Here is an 18,530-nt window from a genome sequence, read left to right on the forward strand (position 1 = left end):
CAAGCCAAGCACTTCAGAGTCCTGCACAGATTTCTTGCTTTCTAGTTCAAGAACTCCCAGAACTGTTAAAGAAAACACTCTGCAGGTTGCAAACGCTAGAGAGTACAATAACTACAAAGGGGCACATGAAATAAAGTTTCTCTATAACCAAAACACTCCAACCAAAGAACTAATGCACCCAAAGTTAGACTCTTTTTACTTAATGAGATTTCATTATCTTGATGCCTTGTTAGGGGTTAATGGCTCCCATATAGTTCACTCTAAAGCACTTGAATTTAATCAGTATGCATGCAGGGCTAAAAAGTGGAGGGAAGAGGAGGGGGGATATAGTTCTAGACCTCAGAGAAGTCCCTGCTTCATCACTGATAATAAAGAGGCTAAAATAACCACTTTCCAAAGAGCCACCTCAGAGGTGCCAGGAGCCCTCACCTCCCAAAATGCCCCCCTGCAGAACACTGGTGAGATTGCAGCGGTAACGGAGACAGACATCTGCCTTCACAAAGCCATGGCTGGGCTCTATCCAGCCACAACACAGTGCAGCCTTTTTACCCCCAAAATGAAGAGACAGTGATATTGGTCATGGTGTGGCAGGAGGTCACACTGGGGCAGGAGGTCATACTGGGGCAGGGTGTCCGTAGGTGGCCCATGGGCCATGCAAGGCCAGTCAGACCTCAAGCGGCGCCGGCAACTGGACCAGCTCTTGCTACAGCCTAGGGATTAAGACAAGCACAAAAGCGGTTTCTGGCCACTTTTCACTCATCTCCTCATCTGGCACCAAGCGTAGCTTAGCTAGTCTGAAAAGTCAAGCCTACATGGATGTTACATCTGCAGACACCTGTACTGCTTTACATAATATTTGATTCAATAAAAAAACAGATTATCTTGCCTGCGACATCTGTAACAATCAGCCACTGTCATTACCAAAGGACTTTTTTTAATCAGAATTTTCCTTTCTATTGCCACTTCTGGGGAAGTGTTTAAGAAAAACAGGTACTTTAGCACCTATTTGTGTCTTGCAGATGTTAATGAATGGGTTTTTTGCAAATACATATGAGATTTCCTAAAGGCATCAAGATCTACTAATTCACACATTGCTCCCCCTCTAAGAAATCTTCCCAGACACATGAAATAAAACCTGAAACCAGGCTGCATTAGAATAAAATATATATAGCCTAGGTTGAACTTTTGTGTCTCTTTAGGACACAATGCACCTCCACAAGGAATATATTTTATTTTTTTCTGCTTTTAGTACAATGCTTTGATTAATCAAATGAGGAACTAAGATTTCTCTGAGCAGTAAAACTGGTATATATCCTTCAGAATAAGACTCTTGCCACTTCTGAGTATTTGGGTGAGATTCAGGATATATTTGATTTTATTAACTGTCACAGAAAGAGAAAGTCTTCTTCCCTCACTTCTGTCTACTCTCATAGATCTGGTAAGATGGAGCATTTCACTGATTAATAAGCTTAACACTAAATGGTGCAGATTATTTGCTTGTCATTTAGAGCCAATTGCTAGCGTGTGGTTTGTTCACAAAGCTGTAGCTGGCTGAACCAAGAGGTAGCAAAATGGAAACTTTTTACACTTTTGAATATAATTCATAGCAGCACTGCTAGAGGCACTGCTTTGGATTAAAATAGTAAAATGCTGTAATACACTTTGCAAACCATTGTACCATAATAACATACAAACAATTTGTACCATGAAAATTTGGGAGGCTTCTACTGCACGCAGCCAGCACAAGCTGTCCCAGGGCAGACTAAGACCAAAAATGATGAGTGACAGCTGAGAAGGGAGGTTTCCAAAGAAGCTTGTCGTTCCCTGTCCACACTGGTTTGCTACCAGTGATCACCATAGCTCACTATCAACACCTTGAGGTTCACCCTACTGGATCAAGCACTTTAGTCTGAAGTGCATCTCCAGTTGTTTATCTTTGATTTATTTTGGGGTCAGGGACTGGCAGTAGATGTGAAGAGTTTTTATCAAAACAATCCCCAGACTAACAACACCCACAGGAGACAGTCAGTTGCCTACAAGAGCACTTCCACGAAAACCAGCCTCATTGCCTGTGGGCTGCAAACAGCAAACCCATTACATCTGATAAGGCAAATTCCCAAATTCCTCAGATGGCACCAGTGCCTGTGCCCCACAAAGAGCCTGTTCTGCAGTGCCCAGCCACACCACTGCTTCAGAGGAGAAGACCTTGGTTCGGTTCCCATGTTGAACAAACAGTCAGTGCTTGGATGCATTGGCTGCCAGTCCCAGGCTCTGCGCCAGGAGGGTGATTTCGTGCCGATAAGCAGGGAGGCAGCTCAACGCTTTGATCGCTTTGTGTGTTCCACGCTATCGGGTCCGGGTTTCCGTGCCTCGTGCAGCCAATCACTGAATGGGCAGCTAGTGGCAGTCACTTAAGTATCTCCATCAAAGCTGCCTACCACCAAGACTGCAGGCAAACTGCCCAGAAGAGAGCATTAGGCAGAGGATTCAAGCACATGCCGTATGGCAGAGAACAGGAAAATGTATTCAAAGGCAGGTATTTGCTAAATCCTACCTATAATTAATTCTAATCCCATAATTAAAGTCGCATGCTTTTCTGCAAACATTCCCCTACGTCGGTCCTTCCTCTCCACCCCGAGGTCAGACAGTGATTTGTGCAAACACATACACACCACCACGCGAGAGAGCTGCATCCTTGGTGACCGTGGTCACCCAGCTGGTGATGCCCGGCTTGTTGATCCTTGTCACGGCTCCCTGCTGCCTGACAGCAAGTTGCTTTCAGGCATTTTACAGCCAAGAGCTTCTGGGCCAGATCCTCAAAGACAAGCAAGCAAGAGACCAGCTCCGCTGGAAATCAATTGCTAGTGCCGGGCATCTGAACACCATCGTAGATAGTGAGCTCCGTGTTTGAGTTGGGTCAGCAGAGCTTTGTGCCTGGGAGTCGGGGATTGTGGAGATGTCAACCTAATCATGCCCAGATTTTCAGGGAGAGATGGAGATGCCTACCCAGGCCCACATAGCTCACAGCAGACTGGGCATTGGGACATTGACTAAAGTCAACATAATTACATCTGCATGCCCTAATTTTTCCTTCTCATCATGGCTGCTTCCAGTCCCAGCATGCATATTTTCACACCTTCGCACACATAAATACCTGCACATAGACAACTATTTTCGTACATAAGTAGATACCGGCATACATGCAAATATACTCTGGAAGTACAAAATAGGGCAAGTCCAAGGGTATCATTTTCATACAGAGAGCTGGGTGACCATCCAGACTGAGTACATGCATGAATGTATTTGCAAAAGATTGGAGCAGAGGCAGTTGCTTTGTCTTTGGAAATGTATTTACAAATGGATAAGCAGAGATCTCCCCAGGCATTGCAAGAAAAGATCGTATAATTACCACTGAAGCCAAAGATAGCTTATAGATGATTATCAGTTTTTAAGATGAAGCCACTTATTGAGATGCTTTCACACTTCTCTAAGAAAATAACTGTAGACACCATTTTGAATTAAAAAATAGAAATAGGCATCCGCCACATGTTGAATATTCCCCATTAGCAGCAGGTTTATGTATGTGTGCATTTTAAAATGTTTATTATGACAATCCTTGTTATGACTGTCTTAGATTTAGTAAATACCACATGATAATCAGACACAGTTGTTAGACCTTGAGCAAAATATGATTTAATTTATTTTTAACATACTGAACAATAGCTGTTTCTTGGTAATCTAAACTGAACACAGACACTCAACACAACTTTGCTTCCTTGGAGGGGACAGTGAAAAGGAGCGAAGGAAAAAATAATAATAATAAACCTGATCTCTGTGAGAGAGTTTCACAAGAGGCAAGAAGGCAGGATTATATTTACCATAAATCCTACTTTCCTCCATACTGAATACACAGGCCTTAGAGACCCTTTAGCAATGTAAACTCTTTGTCGACTCAGCAAACAGGTATCACCTTTGATGAAGCTGTAGGCACTGTTAAAAGTAAAATGATGTGAGACCCCAAACTTGCTTGGGCTGAAGTCTGGCATGGACCATATATCTCCTCCCAATGACAAGGCTGAACCCTGTCAGAGGGACTGCACTCACAATGTTCTGCTCTTTACTGCTGAAAATAAGATTAAATCAGTGTAACTAGTCTTAATTTGTGTTAGGAAACTGGTTAGCTTTCAGAGGAAATTCGTGCCAAGTTGCATTTGGTTGCCTTCTCTCCCTAGTTTTATGTGGAGTATGACTGATCTTTCAAAACTAAACCCCCCAAACTGAGGTTAATTAGTTCAATTGCAAATTCAAAAACATCTGTCCAAATGACCTAAAACTTTGTTTGGTACAGAAAAGCAGAAGAGTGCTTTATATTCAAGTAGTGATATGTACATTAAATGGCACCCTAAGATCTGAGCAAATACCAAATCATTTGGCAAGCAAAAGGTGGTTGGTTTTTCCTGCGCCTGAAAATAAAATTCCCAGTAAAAGTCAGTCTCTGTGCAGTACAGGGTATCCTCAGACCCCTTCAGTAAGTACTCACCAACTTACAAGTTAGTCCTTAAAGGAGTTCAATGATTCAGAGATTAATTTTGGCTAAGATTAACTTTTGAAAACATGGTTTGAAAACTGTGGAGGACAATGTGCTCTAAAGATCACTGCTCAAGTCACCTACACATCACAGCACTGCTGCTGGGAATGAAAACCAGCATTTACTTGACTTCTCACATATAAAGACATCCCTCAGTTGAAGTCACCCCAACTATTAATTGATGCTGGGCCACTACAGAAACTAAGGCCTTGATAACTGCTCTTCTAATTTTCATAGAATCGTAGAATCATTTTGGCTGGAAAAGATTTTTAAGATCATTGAGTCCAACCATTAACCTAACACTGCCAAATCCACCTCTATACCATGGCCCTAAGCACCTCATCTACATGTCTCTTAAACATCTCCAGGAATGGTGGATCAACCACTTTCCTGGGCAGCCTGTTCCAATGCCTGACAACCCTTTCTGTGAAGAAAGTGCTAACATTTCTTAGAAGACAGGTAGCTGGCTAACAGAAAAGAAACTTATACACCCAGAGATTAATCTAATGCACTTCAGGTGGTGGGGACCTTAACAAAAATATGTATGGGGTGGGCACATACTTGCATGTATAACCCAGCGGTTTAAGGGAACCATATTGTACAAAACAGGAACAGTACAGGTTATTTGTTACCAAAGTAACAATAAAACCAAAAGCAGGAAAAAAAAAATGGTTATTGCTTTGCAAAGACTTTGTAGCTTTCTGATACAAGCCCTTCTTTGACTTAGCGTGAGCTGCCATGTAGCTCTGCCCGTGAGCTGGGGGGCAGCCAGGGAGCTCCCCATGGAGGACACCTGTGCATCCAACCCACCAGCTCCCTGCAGCCCAGTGGTGTTACTCCTTACACATGGCAGCACCTTATCTGCCATTTCCATGGCATTTTGCCATCCCCACACATCTCTACATGACAAAGAGGGACTTTAGTGAAGTTTATAATGTTCCTGTGGGATTGGACCCCCCCACCCCAAGAGCAGAGCCATCCCTGGCTACACCATTGTAGACACTTGGGAATATGATCCATTATTAAGGTTACTCCAAAAGCTGCCATATTCTTGACCGCTTTTGATCTCAAGTCAAAAACATGCTGGAGCATTCAGCTTTTTAGCATCAAATAATTTTTGGAAACCCTCTTCTGGGCACAAAATCTCCAGAGTCACTTGAATTTTCATTTCATTAGTTTTGCAGCAGTGATTTTCCATGTAGAAACCTGAGCGCTAGCAAGTCCATCCCCTCAGCACAGTGGGGAAGGGGTCCCTTGCAGTTTTGTGCACCCCCATGGAAGGGACTCCAGGGCAGAAGAGTTCAGGTCACTGAAATCTGCTCATGCTTTATGCCTCTTCAGGGAAATACAGCAGTTCAAAAGCAATATGTGCTAAATTAAGCCCACAGGGCTAGTCTTGGGGTCAGCATCTAAGACATGGGCAAATTTCATTTAACCCCAAAATTGGTTGCAGAGTGATCACTTCCCTGTAAGAGCTGATAAATCAAGGTCTGGCTTCCACACTTTGCATGATCAACTATGATTTCAAGTCCCACATGGACGGGCATCACTCTTTCCATACATTCTTTATATAATTAGGTTAAACGAACCATTATTTCTTCACACCAATTTAAGAATTATGACTGCTGGTACATTTTGTTTTGTTTCCAGTTTCTACTGACAAATGCAAATAGCCAGAGGAAGGTCCTTTCTAGTTTTCTCAGGAGAACAGCTCTACCAAAGATATTATTGAGAAATTTTCTCACTTGAGCTTTGCTTGTAAAAGTATGTTTTTTCAAGGACTCTCTCTCACCCACAGAGCTAGCCACATGTGTTCACACACAAGCAGCTGAACACTGTGGTTTAGGATAATGTTCCTAGGCTTGCTCCACCCTAGGTGAATCAAAATTTTAGAATCATAGAATGTCCTGAGTTGGAAGGGACCCACAAGAGTCTTGCATCTCGGCAGGAACAATCCCAGGCACCAGTATAAGTCGGGGAATGACCTGTTAGAGAGCAGTGTAGGGGAAAGAGATCTGGGGGTCCTGGTGGACGGCAGGATGACCATGAGCCAGCACTGTGCCCTTGTGGCCAAGAAGGCCAATGGCATCCTGGGGTGTATTACAAGGGGGTGGTTAGCAGATCGAGAGAGGTTCTCCTTCCCCTCTACTCTGCCCTGGTGAGACCACATCTGGAATATTGTGTCCAGTTCTGGGCCCCTCAGTCCCAGAAGGACAGGGAACTGCTGGAGAGAGTCCAGCGCAGAGCCACGAAGATGATTAAGGGAGTGGAGCATCTCCCTTATGAGGAAAGGCTGAGGGACCTGGGTCTCTAGCTTGGAAGAGACTGAGGGGTGACCCCATTAATGTTCATAAATATGTAAAGGGTGAGTGTCATGAGGATGGAGCCAGGCTCTTCTCAGTGACAACCAATGATAGCACAAGGGGTAACGGGTGCAAACTGGAACACAGAAGGTTCCACTTAAATATGAGAAGAAACTTCTTCACGGTGAGGGTGCCAGAACACTGGAACAGGCTGCTCAGGGAGGTTGTGGAGTCTCCTTCTCTAGAGACATTCAAAACCCACCTGGACACATTCCTGTGTAATCTCACCTAGGTGTTCCTGCTCCGGCAGGGGAACTGGACTATATGATCTTTTGAGGTCCCTTCTAATCCCTAACATTCTGTGATTCTGTGAACAAACCAAGTGACTTGACCTGCTCCTCTTTTGGCTTCCCCTCTAAAGCCTTCACCAACCTAGTGGCCCTCATCTGGACACTCTCCAGTAGCTTTATATCCTTTTCATATTGTGGTGCCCAAAAAGTTTACTGTGTCTTAATCTGAAAGGCTGGTGCAAAAATGACACATCACACAGTATGAAGGCGCAGTAGCATCTACTCCATCTGCTCTCAGACATTCGAACAATCCAGGTAAAGCTTTGGTCTGCCATAAATCTGTAGACACGTTCCCATTGCTTTCTGACAGAAACCCAGAAAAATCCCATTCCAAAGCCAGTTTACTGCTTCACTTATGGGCACCTTTGAAAGCACATTGGATTCCATTAAATGAATGTGTTTGAAGATAATCCCTAAATTGCTGGGATTTGGGTGAAGGGTGTGTGAAGCCTTACACTTTGGCTGTATCTTCAGCACAGATTTTCTCTCCTCACTCCAGTAATTTCCTTAAGTAAGTCTTGTCACTGCTGTGAACATCTCCTTTTGCTATTCACAAACTCTGGAGGACCTATCTGACATTTAGGATCTATACACTACATTTGAAAACCAAGAGCAAGATTTCAGTAGCTTTTAAAATCCTGGTGGTTTCCTAGTGAGGTCTTCAAACAACTAGAACTGTGCACTCAGGCGTTCAGAAACAAACTGCAGGGCAGAAGAAAAGACCTTAAACTTCTCTCTTCTTAATACATAAGTAACTTTTTATAATAGGATGAGACAGGCAATGAGCTGCAACACTGAAGGACTATCGCAGTCAGTCCTCATGTTTCAGGGCAGGCTCACCTTACAGCAACAGTATCTGATAGTGATAATCCAGCTGGACCCACTAGAAGCATGCAGGGAGCAGTAGCAGTCACATACACGACTTCACCACATTTCTCATCAAGACTAATTTTGTCTGATCCCTCCTTCCTTTGGGAGCAGGGGAGAGACGAGCCGCACGGCCAGCGCCAAACATGAGCCACTTCTCAGGTACCTGTGGCAGCTCCCAAGACCCAGACAGCTCACATGAGGCCACCGAGGAGGCTCTGACCTCCTCCACAAAGACGTCAGCCAAAGTCCTATCCAGCCTGAGGTTGTTCAGTAAATAGACAGCCACCTTCCACCTCAGCTGGTCACAGGCACCAGCCCCGGCCAAAATCAATAGACCAGAAGCAATCTGTCATTTCCAGGCTACACTGTTTTGGATATGATGAGTCAAAAAACACTAAGGGAAACACAGATGGAGTGAGATCACCTCGTTTTCTGGAGCCTTCCTATCTCTAGAAGTCTTGCCTGATCTCCCTCAAAATTTCCATGTGCGGACACAAAAACATCTCGTGTGCTGCGTGGTCACCCCTGTTACACCACGGGTGCCTTGTGTGAGGCTTGGCAGGGCCCAGGGAGCTCAGCTCCAGCAGTGGGAGCCTGAGTTCACCCTCGGCTAAGGGCAGGCTGGTGTCTCCTAATAGGAACTTCTTTTCAGTTGTTGCAAATAGCTCCCACCGGCACACAAAGCCCATGTTTTGTAATAAAAACAAGGAGAAAAATCACATCCAAAGGAATTTTACCTATTTCTCTCTCCACTTATTCCACTGAAATTATCTTAACAAAACAAACCCCCAAAACTGGCCACCAGAACAACAAAGTAGCCAAGAAGCTAGTTTAATAACCTTATTCTTCAAAATCCACCCTGCCCTTCATACTTGTAGGTTTCAATGACAGTTCTAAATCATCCTATATATATATATATATATATGTATATTAAAAAAAAAAAAAAAAAAGATTTCACTGCCTTTCTCTCTTCACACAGACAACACTTCATTTGGGAGAGATGCACAAAAAGCTATAAGTTTTCCAGAAACTGGGATTTTCCCTCTAATGTGAGGCAGGTGTTACCCTACCTGGCTACAAAGAGCCAAAGCTGCAGACAGTCATGGTACTGAAAGGAACAGAAAGCACAGAGACAAGAATAGGGATACCCCACCATCCCAGAAAAAGGTCAGTCAGGGTCCATGAACCCAGATGAAGCTGCAGCAGAATAAGAAGTTACCATGTCCCAGCTGACCACGCACAGGCTGTCCTCACAGTCCAGTGCCACTGAGCTTTAAGCAGAAATACCAGGTTTTAAGGCCACAATCCTCTATCTCACAGCAAAGCAGCCAGCCATGGGCTAAGAGCCACGTTAAACTCACTGGAGAAGCGTTTGCTGAAATGTTTTGCTGAACAAGGATGACCGACAGTGCTTGGGCTTTAGCTACACTCAAAAACTCCTGTACATCTTGGCTCTGGTTTTCTTTGCCACATGGCAGCTGGTTACATCCAAGACCTTAAATTCCTGGGAGAGAAAGTGACTGTAGAAACTCCGCAGTGAAACATATACTCCATCTAGTGTTTATTCACTAATATTTCGTTTTCTTAAATGATTTGTTTTGCTGTTAACACATAGCTCCATCTTTTCTGTAGTTTGTTTGGATATTTAAGATCCTTATTTAAAATATTAACCTTCTGCTGCTTGTTTTAATTCAACAGTTCTGATTTAGCCTCCACTTATAGCTTCAGTAATGATGATACACTAATATCCATTGACAGATTAAATCTCATGGAACAAAATTATAGGCTCATAGAACAAAATGAAGGAGAAATGTTTGAAAAGAGCAGCAAGTGTTTCTCCAGGTGCTTTGCTAACACAAAGTCAATGGAGAACTTTGAGCAGGAGTAAAACATAAACACTGACACCCAATGTTACCACCTGGTCAATAACTTTCACCACAGCACAGAGCAGAGAGAGCAGCAGTTTCTCTGGGATGGTCCCTGCCAGCCCACCTGCTGCTCGAGCCAAGCTCACAGCAACAATCAGGGAAACCATGCACCATGACTCCAGGGCTGGATGCCTGTGGGGCCACCAACCCAGTCCCAGAGTCTGGTGAGCCCCACAGCCACCCTGCAGCCTCCTCACACCTCCAGACCACTGGGCACGAGCCACTCACAGATGTGTTGCAAAGTCCCACCCTCCCACGTTATTTTGAGGCCCATTTTGGAGGCATACTGTACACTATGCAGGGTTAGAGGAGGCAAGCAGAGCTGCTTGCTGCCCTCTCCTCCATAAATACATTTCCTCCCTCTAATCCTACCCACCTCTCGCACTCCCCATGGTGGCCTCACCTGCCCAAAGCCAGGTCTCCATATAGCCCCTGCAAGGACATGTCTCAGCCCACATCAGGTCGTGCTGCCCCAAAAAGCAATTTGGGTCACAGAATGGTTAATGTTGGGAGGGACCTCTGGAAGGAACCTGCTAAAGCAGGTTCACCTGGAGCAGATCACACAGGTATATGTCCAGGCAGGTTTTGAATGTCTCCGGAGAAGGAGACTCCACAGCCTCTCTGGGCAGCCTGTTCCAGTGCTCTGGCACCCTCAAAGTAAACAAGTTTCTCCTCAGGGTCCTACCACACACTGCAGAATCACCCTGCACCGGGGAGCCAGGGCTGCATCCCAGAAAGCAGCTGGACTTCATCAGGAAACAGCCACAGCAGGGAAAAGAGGAAAAGTTCTCCCTGCAAAAGACCCCTCCCAAGGCACAGGGGGCATGGTGCTGAGTCCCTTTGTCACAGACCAAGGGGCTTCTTTGTCCTCTTTGTTGACCCAGGCTATGAGGGGGAGGACAAGAAAATAAGCAGGAAGCACAAAGCCCTTGCTGCCTCCTCAGGCCACCTTCATCACACCTGGGCTCAATGGGGACCAGCAGCTGCTGGGAGTGAGTCCTGATGAGGGGTTTGGCACAACTCTGCTGGCATGTGTGTGGTGGGGGCTTTTCCAGGTGTCCAGGTTGTATGCAAGGTGTCTTTGCTTTGTGGAAAAGCAGGGACAAGGGGACAGCCATCAAGCCTGGCAATTACCATGTGCATTTGAAAAGAGCAGGACTTGCCTACTGGGGTTTGTTTTGGGACACACTGCAAAGTACTGGAACACACAGAGAGTCTCCTTGTTACCTCAGGCTGCCCCCAGATTTGCACTTGTTTAGGGAGTTCCCAATTTGCAGCTCACCTGTTAGTAATGTCCGTACTAATTTCCTTACTGCAGAAAGGAAAGCCAACAGCAGATGTGACAAGTCCCAACCTTATATTCTGATAAGGAAGAAAGAAAAACAAAACAAAACACTGTTCTGTCGCATTAGCAGGGGTGGTGAGGTGCTGGGATGGCCTGCCTGGGGAGGGAACAGGGTCTGCAACAGAGGAGACCTTTAGTAAACAGTTGAGCATCTCTGGAGAAAGGGGTAGGTTGGCTGATGCTGCCCAGAGGCAGTGTTGGGCTAGACGGCCCCTAGACGGACGGCTGTCTTCTTCTGGGTGAAGGCTGGGATGCTTGGAGCCCAGCTCAGGAGGCAAGCTGGCAAGGAGCTGCAACAGAAATGGAGAACCCCTGGAATTTGCAGATCTGGGGCACCATTCTAGGCACAGATTTCAGCTGCAGAAACTGAGCTTTCATTGCTATGGAAAGCACAGCACAAGGGGCATTGATAATTTAGCTTCCTTGGGCAGAAAGTGTATAAGAGATGCCCATGCATCCCTCCCTGCCCTCCCCCTGTGCCGGAGCTCACAGCAGAGCTCCCCAAGCCTTGTGTTGTGCCACTGACAGAGGTGAGAAAGCAGCAAATTCCAGCCTGGGGATGGGAGGGAGCAGGTCCCCACATGGATAAACCACACAGGGCACTGCTCGGGATGTGTGGGGCAGCATAAAAGTAAATGCATATAACGACATTTATTACAACAGTAATATTGGAATAAGGGCCTCCAACAAACCAGATACAGGCTGGCTGCAGAATGTCCCCAGGGCAACACACAAGCCATAACCAGTTTGCAGAGGTTTAGGTCCAGTTTGCCACAGAAAATGAGAGCAGGTCAGCCTCAATGGGAGATGCATGACACACACAAAAACCTGAAAACAGTATTTTCTACCAACTGTGGGGTTTTTTGTGTTTTTCACAGGTGATGGCCATGCTGTTCTTCCCTGTGCAGCTGCTGGCAGTGACTGTCACCATTTACCTAGAGCTGGTGAGGTCTGCTCAAGGCGGCGTCTACTATGGGATCAAGCAGCTGCCACCCCAGGTGCCCCAGTACCAGCCCCTCGGACAACAAGTACCTCACATACCACTGGGCAAGGAAGGCATCCCAATGCAGCACATGGGCAAGGAGGTTCCCCACATGCAGTATGGCAAAGAGTACCCCCATCTGCCTCAGTACATGAAGGAGGTCCCGCAGATGCCTCTGCTCGGCAAGGACATGGCTCCCAAGAAAGAGAAAGGTAGGCCTGGCACATCCTGTCTGGGTGCCTCACAGCACCATCTGCCCGGGGGGAACTGAATCATAGAATTGGTTGGAAGGAACTTTCAATGAGCAGGGATGCTGCAATGAGGAGGGACCTCTGCAACTAGATCAGGTTGCTCAGAGCCCCATCCAGCCTGGCCTGGAATGTCTCCAGGGATGGGGCATCTACCATCTCTTTGGGCAACCTGTGCCACTGTTTCACCACCCTCATTTCCTCAGATCTAGTTTGAATCTCCCCTCCTTTGGGTTTAAAACCATTACCCCTTGTCCTGTCACAACAGGCCATGCTAAAAGTCTGTCCCCATCTTTCTTATAGGCCCCTTTAAAGTATTGAAAGGCCACAATAAAGTCTCCTTGGAGCCTTCTTCAGGCTGAACAACCCCAACTCTCTCAGCCTGTCCTCACAGCAGAACTGTTCCAGCCCTCTGATCATTTTTGTGTCCTCCTCTGGACCCTCTCCAACTTGTCCATGTCTTTTCTGTACTGAGGGCTCCTGAGTTGGATGCAGAGCTTCAGGTGAGGTCTCACCAGAGGAGAGCAAAGGGGCAGAAGATGGAGAACAGGCTGCTACAGGCTGGGCAGAGCACCCAGGTGCCACAAGGTCTGGCCAGGTTGGTACCTAGCCACAGGTGGACGAGATGGGCTCACATAAACTATGGGGCAGCTTGAGGTCACCATAGCAAGGCCACAGTAATCCTCCAGGCTGCAGCACAGCCTCTGAGCAGCCCTGCCTGTGACCAGTCCTCCAGCACCCAGGCTGGCCCCACACTTGTTTGGGTGCTCATTCAAGGCTGGGAGAAATCTTGTAACCCACCTGTCTGCAGAAAACCCTCTGATGGGGTTTCAAATGATGGTCCAGGTAAACGGGCCACGGTCCTGCTTGGAGGTGCTCCCACTGCAGCAACTGACATGAAAAAAGAGCTCTCAGATTTGAATTTACAGAAACATCATGGTTTTGTCTGGATTTGTCCAGACCCTGTGATTTAGAAGTTTGAAGATAAAAACATACAATTGTTCTTCTGACTCGGCAGTCCTCTTTCTGTAGGTTATTTGGGGGAGTAACAGAGGCACTGAAGATACCGGGCATTACTGCGTGAGTCTGCACATGCGAGCACTTCCAGTATTCAGTAAAGAAAATTGGGACACTATTAGTATATTTAAGAAAACAACAAAACAACAAAAAATGTCCAAAATACAGAGGGCAACCAGGAACACACAGTATCATAAAATCCTTATGGGGACAGTGAGCATCTGTGCGACTTCAGACACGATGGTTAACTCTGTCTTTTTGAGGGCTCAGCGTAACCACAGCCTTCACTGGCTTCAGAGGGAAATGGAAGATTTCAGGGCCTATTTTTGGAGTGTCTGAACAAGCATGACTGGCTGTAGTAAAACCAACCCATCCTGTGAGCAACAGCGGTTTTCTACGTGCATAAAACACAACATGTGCAGAGAGGGAGGGTTTCTGCCTCCCAAAGAACAGTTAATTCTCTTGCCTCTCCCTTTCCCCCAAGCCCCTTGCTTCTTTATCCATTGTAGAGCTGGAGAGAAGCAGACTTTCCACTTCACACAAAAAGCCTGCAGCATGAAAGGCAACCAACCCCAGCACAACCGCTTCCGTGCAGCAACTCGCTCACCCTGACCTGCAATGCTAAGTGGTCACATACACAAAAATGTGGGCTTGGACAATAAAAACACTTTGCGAAGTGTTTAGAAGAGCTCTAACTAGACGTGACTATGCCAAAAACCTGTGGGAGCTTAGCAATGCTGGATGAGGCTGTAGTTTTCCGGTAATATCTTAATGGAAACCAAAATCTTGGTGAAAATGCAATCATGCCTACGTACAAGCTTCTTACTGATTCAATCTTTTTTAATTGATCTTGCTCATTCATGTAAGTCTCTCCAACAGAAGCACTTTTATGCCAGAACTCTTCCCACAGCATAAGAACCCTGAGCAGCTTCCGTGTCCCGCAAAAACTCTTAAAAGTAGATCAGTCGACAGCAATATGGGACAAAAGTCAGATTTCACTGCTTAAGATTGTAGGGGTAGAAAATACTAGTAAAGTGCAAAGTTTGGGGTATGGAAAACAGCAGGAATATCCTCTTTGTTCTAAACACCAACCTATAACTCACTGGCCAGCCCTGCCTCTCCACATACCACAAAACCAAGAGGCATCATAACAAGCAAATTCAATTCAAAACCGCCTTTGTGTTTCTTGAAGGATGCGACTGCAATTACCCTTTGTCTCTCCCCTTCCCCTTTTTTTCCTTTTTCTTTTCTTCCCAACTCAGAAATGCCCGTGCGCAGTCTTAGGGGTGAGCAAGGTCCCCCCGGTGAGCCTGGACCAAGAGGGCCACCAGGGCCACCCGGATTACCAGGTCACGGTGTGCCAGGAGCCAAAGGGAAACCCGGCCCGCAAGGATATCCAGGAATTGGGAAGCCAGGTTTGCCAGGAATGCCAGGGAAACCAGGGGTCATGGGGCCCCCGGGGCCAAGAGGCGAGATGGGGCCAAAGGGGGAGATCGGGCCCATGGGGATACCCGGACCACAAGGTCCACCAGGGCCTCATGGGCTTCCTGGCATAGGAAAAGCGGGTGCTCCGGGGCTGCAGGGACAGCCGGGGCCGAAGGGCGAACCCGGGATGAAGGGGCCCCCTGGACCCCCCGGGATCCCAGGGCCAAAAGGGGATAAGGGTGTCGGGATCCCAGGTTTGCCAGGGCTGAAGGGTCCGCCTGGACTGCCCGGTCCCCCTGGCCCCGTGGGGCTGCCAGGGGTTGGCAAGCCGGGCATGGTTGGCTTCCCTGGCCCGCAGGGACCCCTGGGCAAACCCGGACCCCCAGGAGAGCTGGGACTGCAGGGGCCCCCGGGTCCTCCTGGGATCCAAGGGCCTCCCGGCCCCCCCGGCATCGGCAAACCCGGCCAGGATGGCGTCCCTGGCCAGCCAGGCTTCCCGGGCGGCAAAGGGGAGCAGGGCCTGCCAGGCTTGCCAGGGCCCCCCGGCCTCCCTGGGGTTGGGAAGCCAGGCTTCCCCGGGCCCAAAGGTGAGCGTGGAGTGGGTGGTCCGCCGGGCCCTCTGGGACCGAAGGGGGAGAAGGGGCACGCAGGGCCGCCAGGCATGGGGGGGCCGCCGGGGGAGCCAGGTCAGCCGGGACTGCCGGGCATCATGGGCCCCCCGGGGGCTGCTGGTTTCCCGGGACCCAAAGGAGAGGGTGGCGCTGTGGGGCCACCGGGGCCGGTCGGCCCCAAAGGTGAACCTGGCCTGCAGGGGTTTCCAGGGAAGCCAGGCTTTCCTGGGGAAGTGGGGGCCCCCGGGCTGCGGGGGCTGCCAGGCCCCACAGGGCCCAAAGGGGAAGCCGGGCACAAGGGCTTGCCGGGGCTGCCAGGCGTCCCAGGGCTCGTGGGGCCAAAGGGTGAGCCAGGGCTCCCCGGCGCCCAGGGGCTTCAGGGCCCCTCGGGCATCCCAGGCATCGCAGGACCCAGTGGTCCCATCGGCCCCCCAGGCCTGCCGGGGGCGAAGGGGGAGCCTGGCCTGCCTGGACCCCCTGGCTTCCCTGGCGTGGGCAAACCCGGCGTTGCGGGGCTGCAGGGACCCCCGGGGAAGCCTGGGGCACTTGGTCCCCCTGGCCAGCCAGGCCTTCAGGGGCCGCCTGGCCCCCCCGGGCCCCCCGGTCCCCCAGTCATCATCCCACCCACTCCGCCTGCCGTGGGACAGTACCTGCCTGAGGTCGCGCCAGGGATCGAGGGCCTCAAGCCCCCGTACGGCTACAAGAAAGGCAAGGCTGGCGCCGCTGTCTACGAGATGCCCGCATTCACAGCAGAGCTCCTCACCCCCTTCCCCCGGGTCGGGGTGCCTGTGAAGTTTGACAAGCTCCTCTACAATGGCCGGCAGAACTACAACCCCCAGACGGGGATCTTCACCTGCGAGATCCCCGGCGTCTACTACTTCGCCTACCACGTCCACTGCAAAGGGGCCAGCGTCTGGGTGGCGTTGTTCAAGAACAACGAGCCGCTGATGTACACCTACGATGAGTACAAGAAGGGCTTCCTGGACCAGGCTTCGGGCAGCGCCGTTGTCCAGCTGATGCACGGAGACAAGGTTTACGTCCAAATGCCATCTGAGCAGGCGGCAGGACTCTATGCCGGGCAGTACGTTCATTCGTCTTTTTCAGGATATTTATTGTATCCCATGTAAAACAAAAACCAGACACACACACACACACACACACACACATATGCACACAAAATCAAAACCTCTGCTTCAAACTTTTATACCATGAAAGATGCATTTTATGACCATTTCAGACCATCTTGTACCAAAAAAAAAAAAAAAAAACAAAGTTTAACATTATGCACAGCTAGTTATATAAAAAAAAAAGATGCAGAGAACATATCTAAAGATGTGCATCAGGTTCATAAACAGCTGTTTTGCACCTGAGGGGACATATTAGCTGTACATTATATATTTCTGTGACGCCATGCTTACTTAATTTCATTCACAATAATTCAGTACTAAAGTTCAAATCAGTGTACATCACTCACTCCTGTTGCATAGATCAGTTATGAGATGAAAACCAGTGACTTAAACCAGAGTACGTCAGTCTCAAATTACATGGAAAAATTTGAGTGGCTTTTTATTTGTTTGAGTGGGTTATTTTTTCTTTTTTTTTTTTGACAGCAGGTCTGCCTGACAAGCAAAGGTTCTCTTAGCTAGAAGGCCTTTATTTCCTTACCTCCCACATAAAATATCCCTGCAGGAGTGTTTTTTCCTGAACAATTTATTTATGAAAGAGCACTGGTGGTCAAACTATTCCCCACGAGCCTTCTCCAGCTGTCACTGGACCCAGAATGTCACCACTGACTCCAGCAGGCACTGGGTTCACCTCCAAATGCCACAGCACTCGCAAAGTCTCCATCTTCATTTGCATGGTCAAAGTAGATGAGGTAGATCAGAGACAAAAATGAAGGGTTCCCCGTTTGCTTTGTGCCACATGATTGAGACATCTTGGCCAACACATAGCAGGGTGGTATAAATTCGCTTGGATTTCTGTGCTGGTGCTAAGAATTCACATCTGTTTGTCTTGTCAGAAGAGACACTTCTGCCACTCAGCAAAAGTTAAATCAGTTTACTAGGCAAAGCAGAAATAGCTCTGTTTGCTAATTAACTAATTTGTTGTTTGAGGTTAACCAATAACTTTACCAGCAATACTGATCTTGCAAATTTATCTGAGAACTTCATTTCATATAAAAGCTGATTTCCAATCGTTATTCATATGTTACCGATTGTCAAGGAGAACCTGCAGGCCTCGATCTTTTCTGTACGTGAGGAAAGCAACTCTCTGCAAGAGCTGCCAGCTCACCAATGGTGCTAATCTCGCCTCAGAAGTATTCGTTTCCAAAGAGCAGTGTACTTTGCTGTGGTTCCCTGTACAGTGCTGCACACCACACACTGTTATGCTAGTTGAAAGAGTTAAATGCTCATCACTTCTTCAGTGTCTTTAGCTAACGCTACCGCTTTTGATTCAAAAATGAACTAGATTTTTCATGCAGAACTAAGATTGGATTTAACTGGCATTACCATTATTTAAATGCAGAGTTTAATGCAGTCTAACATTGACTAAGGACTCCAGTGATATAATGTGGTGCTTTATCTCAGAAATTTTATGGAACGGTGGCAGGAACGGACGGACAGTTTACCAGGCATTGGTGACTTCGGTATGTTCCTAGAATATATGAGATATGTCAAAAGCAAATAATTTTGTATTTAAAATTTTTGTACTGATTTGAAAAAAATATCTTATTAAATATATTAAAAAAACCCACTGAATTAATGTATTAGAACCCGAGGACTCTCAAACCACTGACAGCCTGATAAGACAAAAAAAGACGACGACCTATCCTTTTCTTTAGTTCCCATTACTGGTAAAACCT

General features: G+C 47.5%; 1 protein-coding gene across 2 annotated transcripts in view; it reads left to right on the plus strand.

Annotated features, from left to right (window-relative positions):
* COL8A1 (collagen type VIII alpha 1 chain) overlaps positions 1-18,434 on the plus strand; it is a 96,085-nt gene extending 77,651 nt beyond the window's left edge. For both annotated transcript variants that reach the window (XM_065062470.1, XM_065062478.1), the window contains 2 exons: positions 12,263-12,578; positions 14,894-18,434. In XM_065062470.1, coding sequence (XP_064918542.1) covers positions 12,266-12,578; positions 14,894-16,794 — 2,214 coding nt within the window. In that variant the 5' untranslated portion in view covers positions 12,263-12,265 and the 3' untranslated portion in view covers positions 16,795-18,434. The remainder of the gene's footprint in view (positions 1-12,262; positions 12,579-14,893) is intronic.
* The last annotated feature ends 96 nt before the right edge of the window (positions 18,435-18,530 follow it).

This window comes from Columba livia, chromosome 1 (assembly GCF_036013475.1).
Source record: "Columba livia isolate bColLiv1 breed racing homer chromosome 1, bColLiv1.pat.W.v2, whole genome shotgun sequence".
Classification (NCBI taxonomy): Eukaryota; Metazoa; Chordata; class Aves; order Columbiformes; family Columbidae; genus Columba; species Columba livia.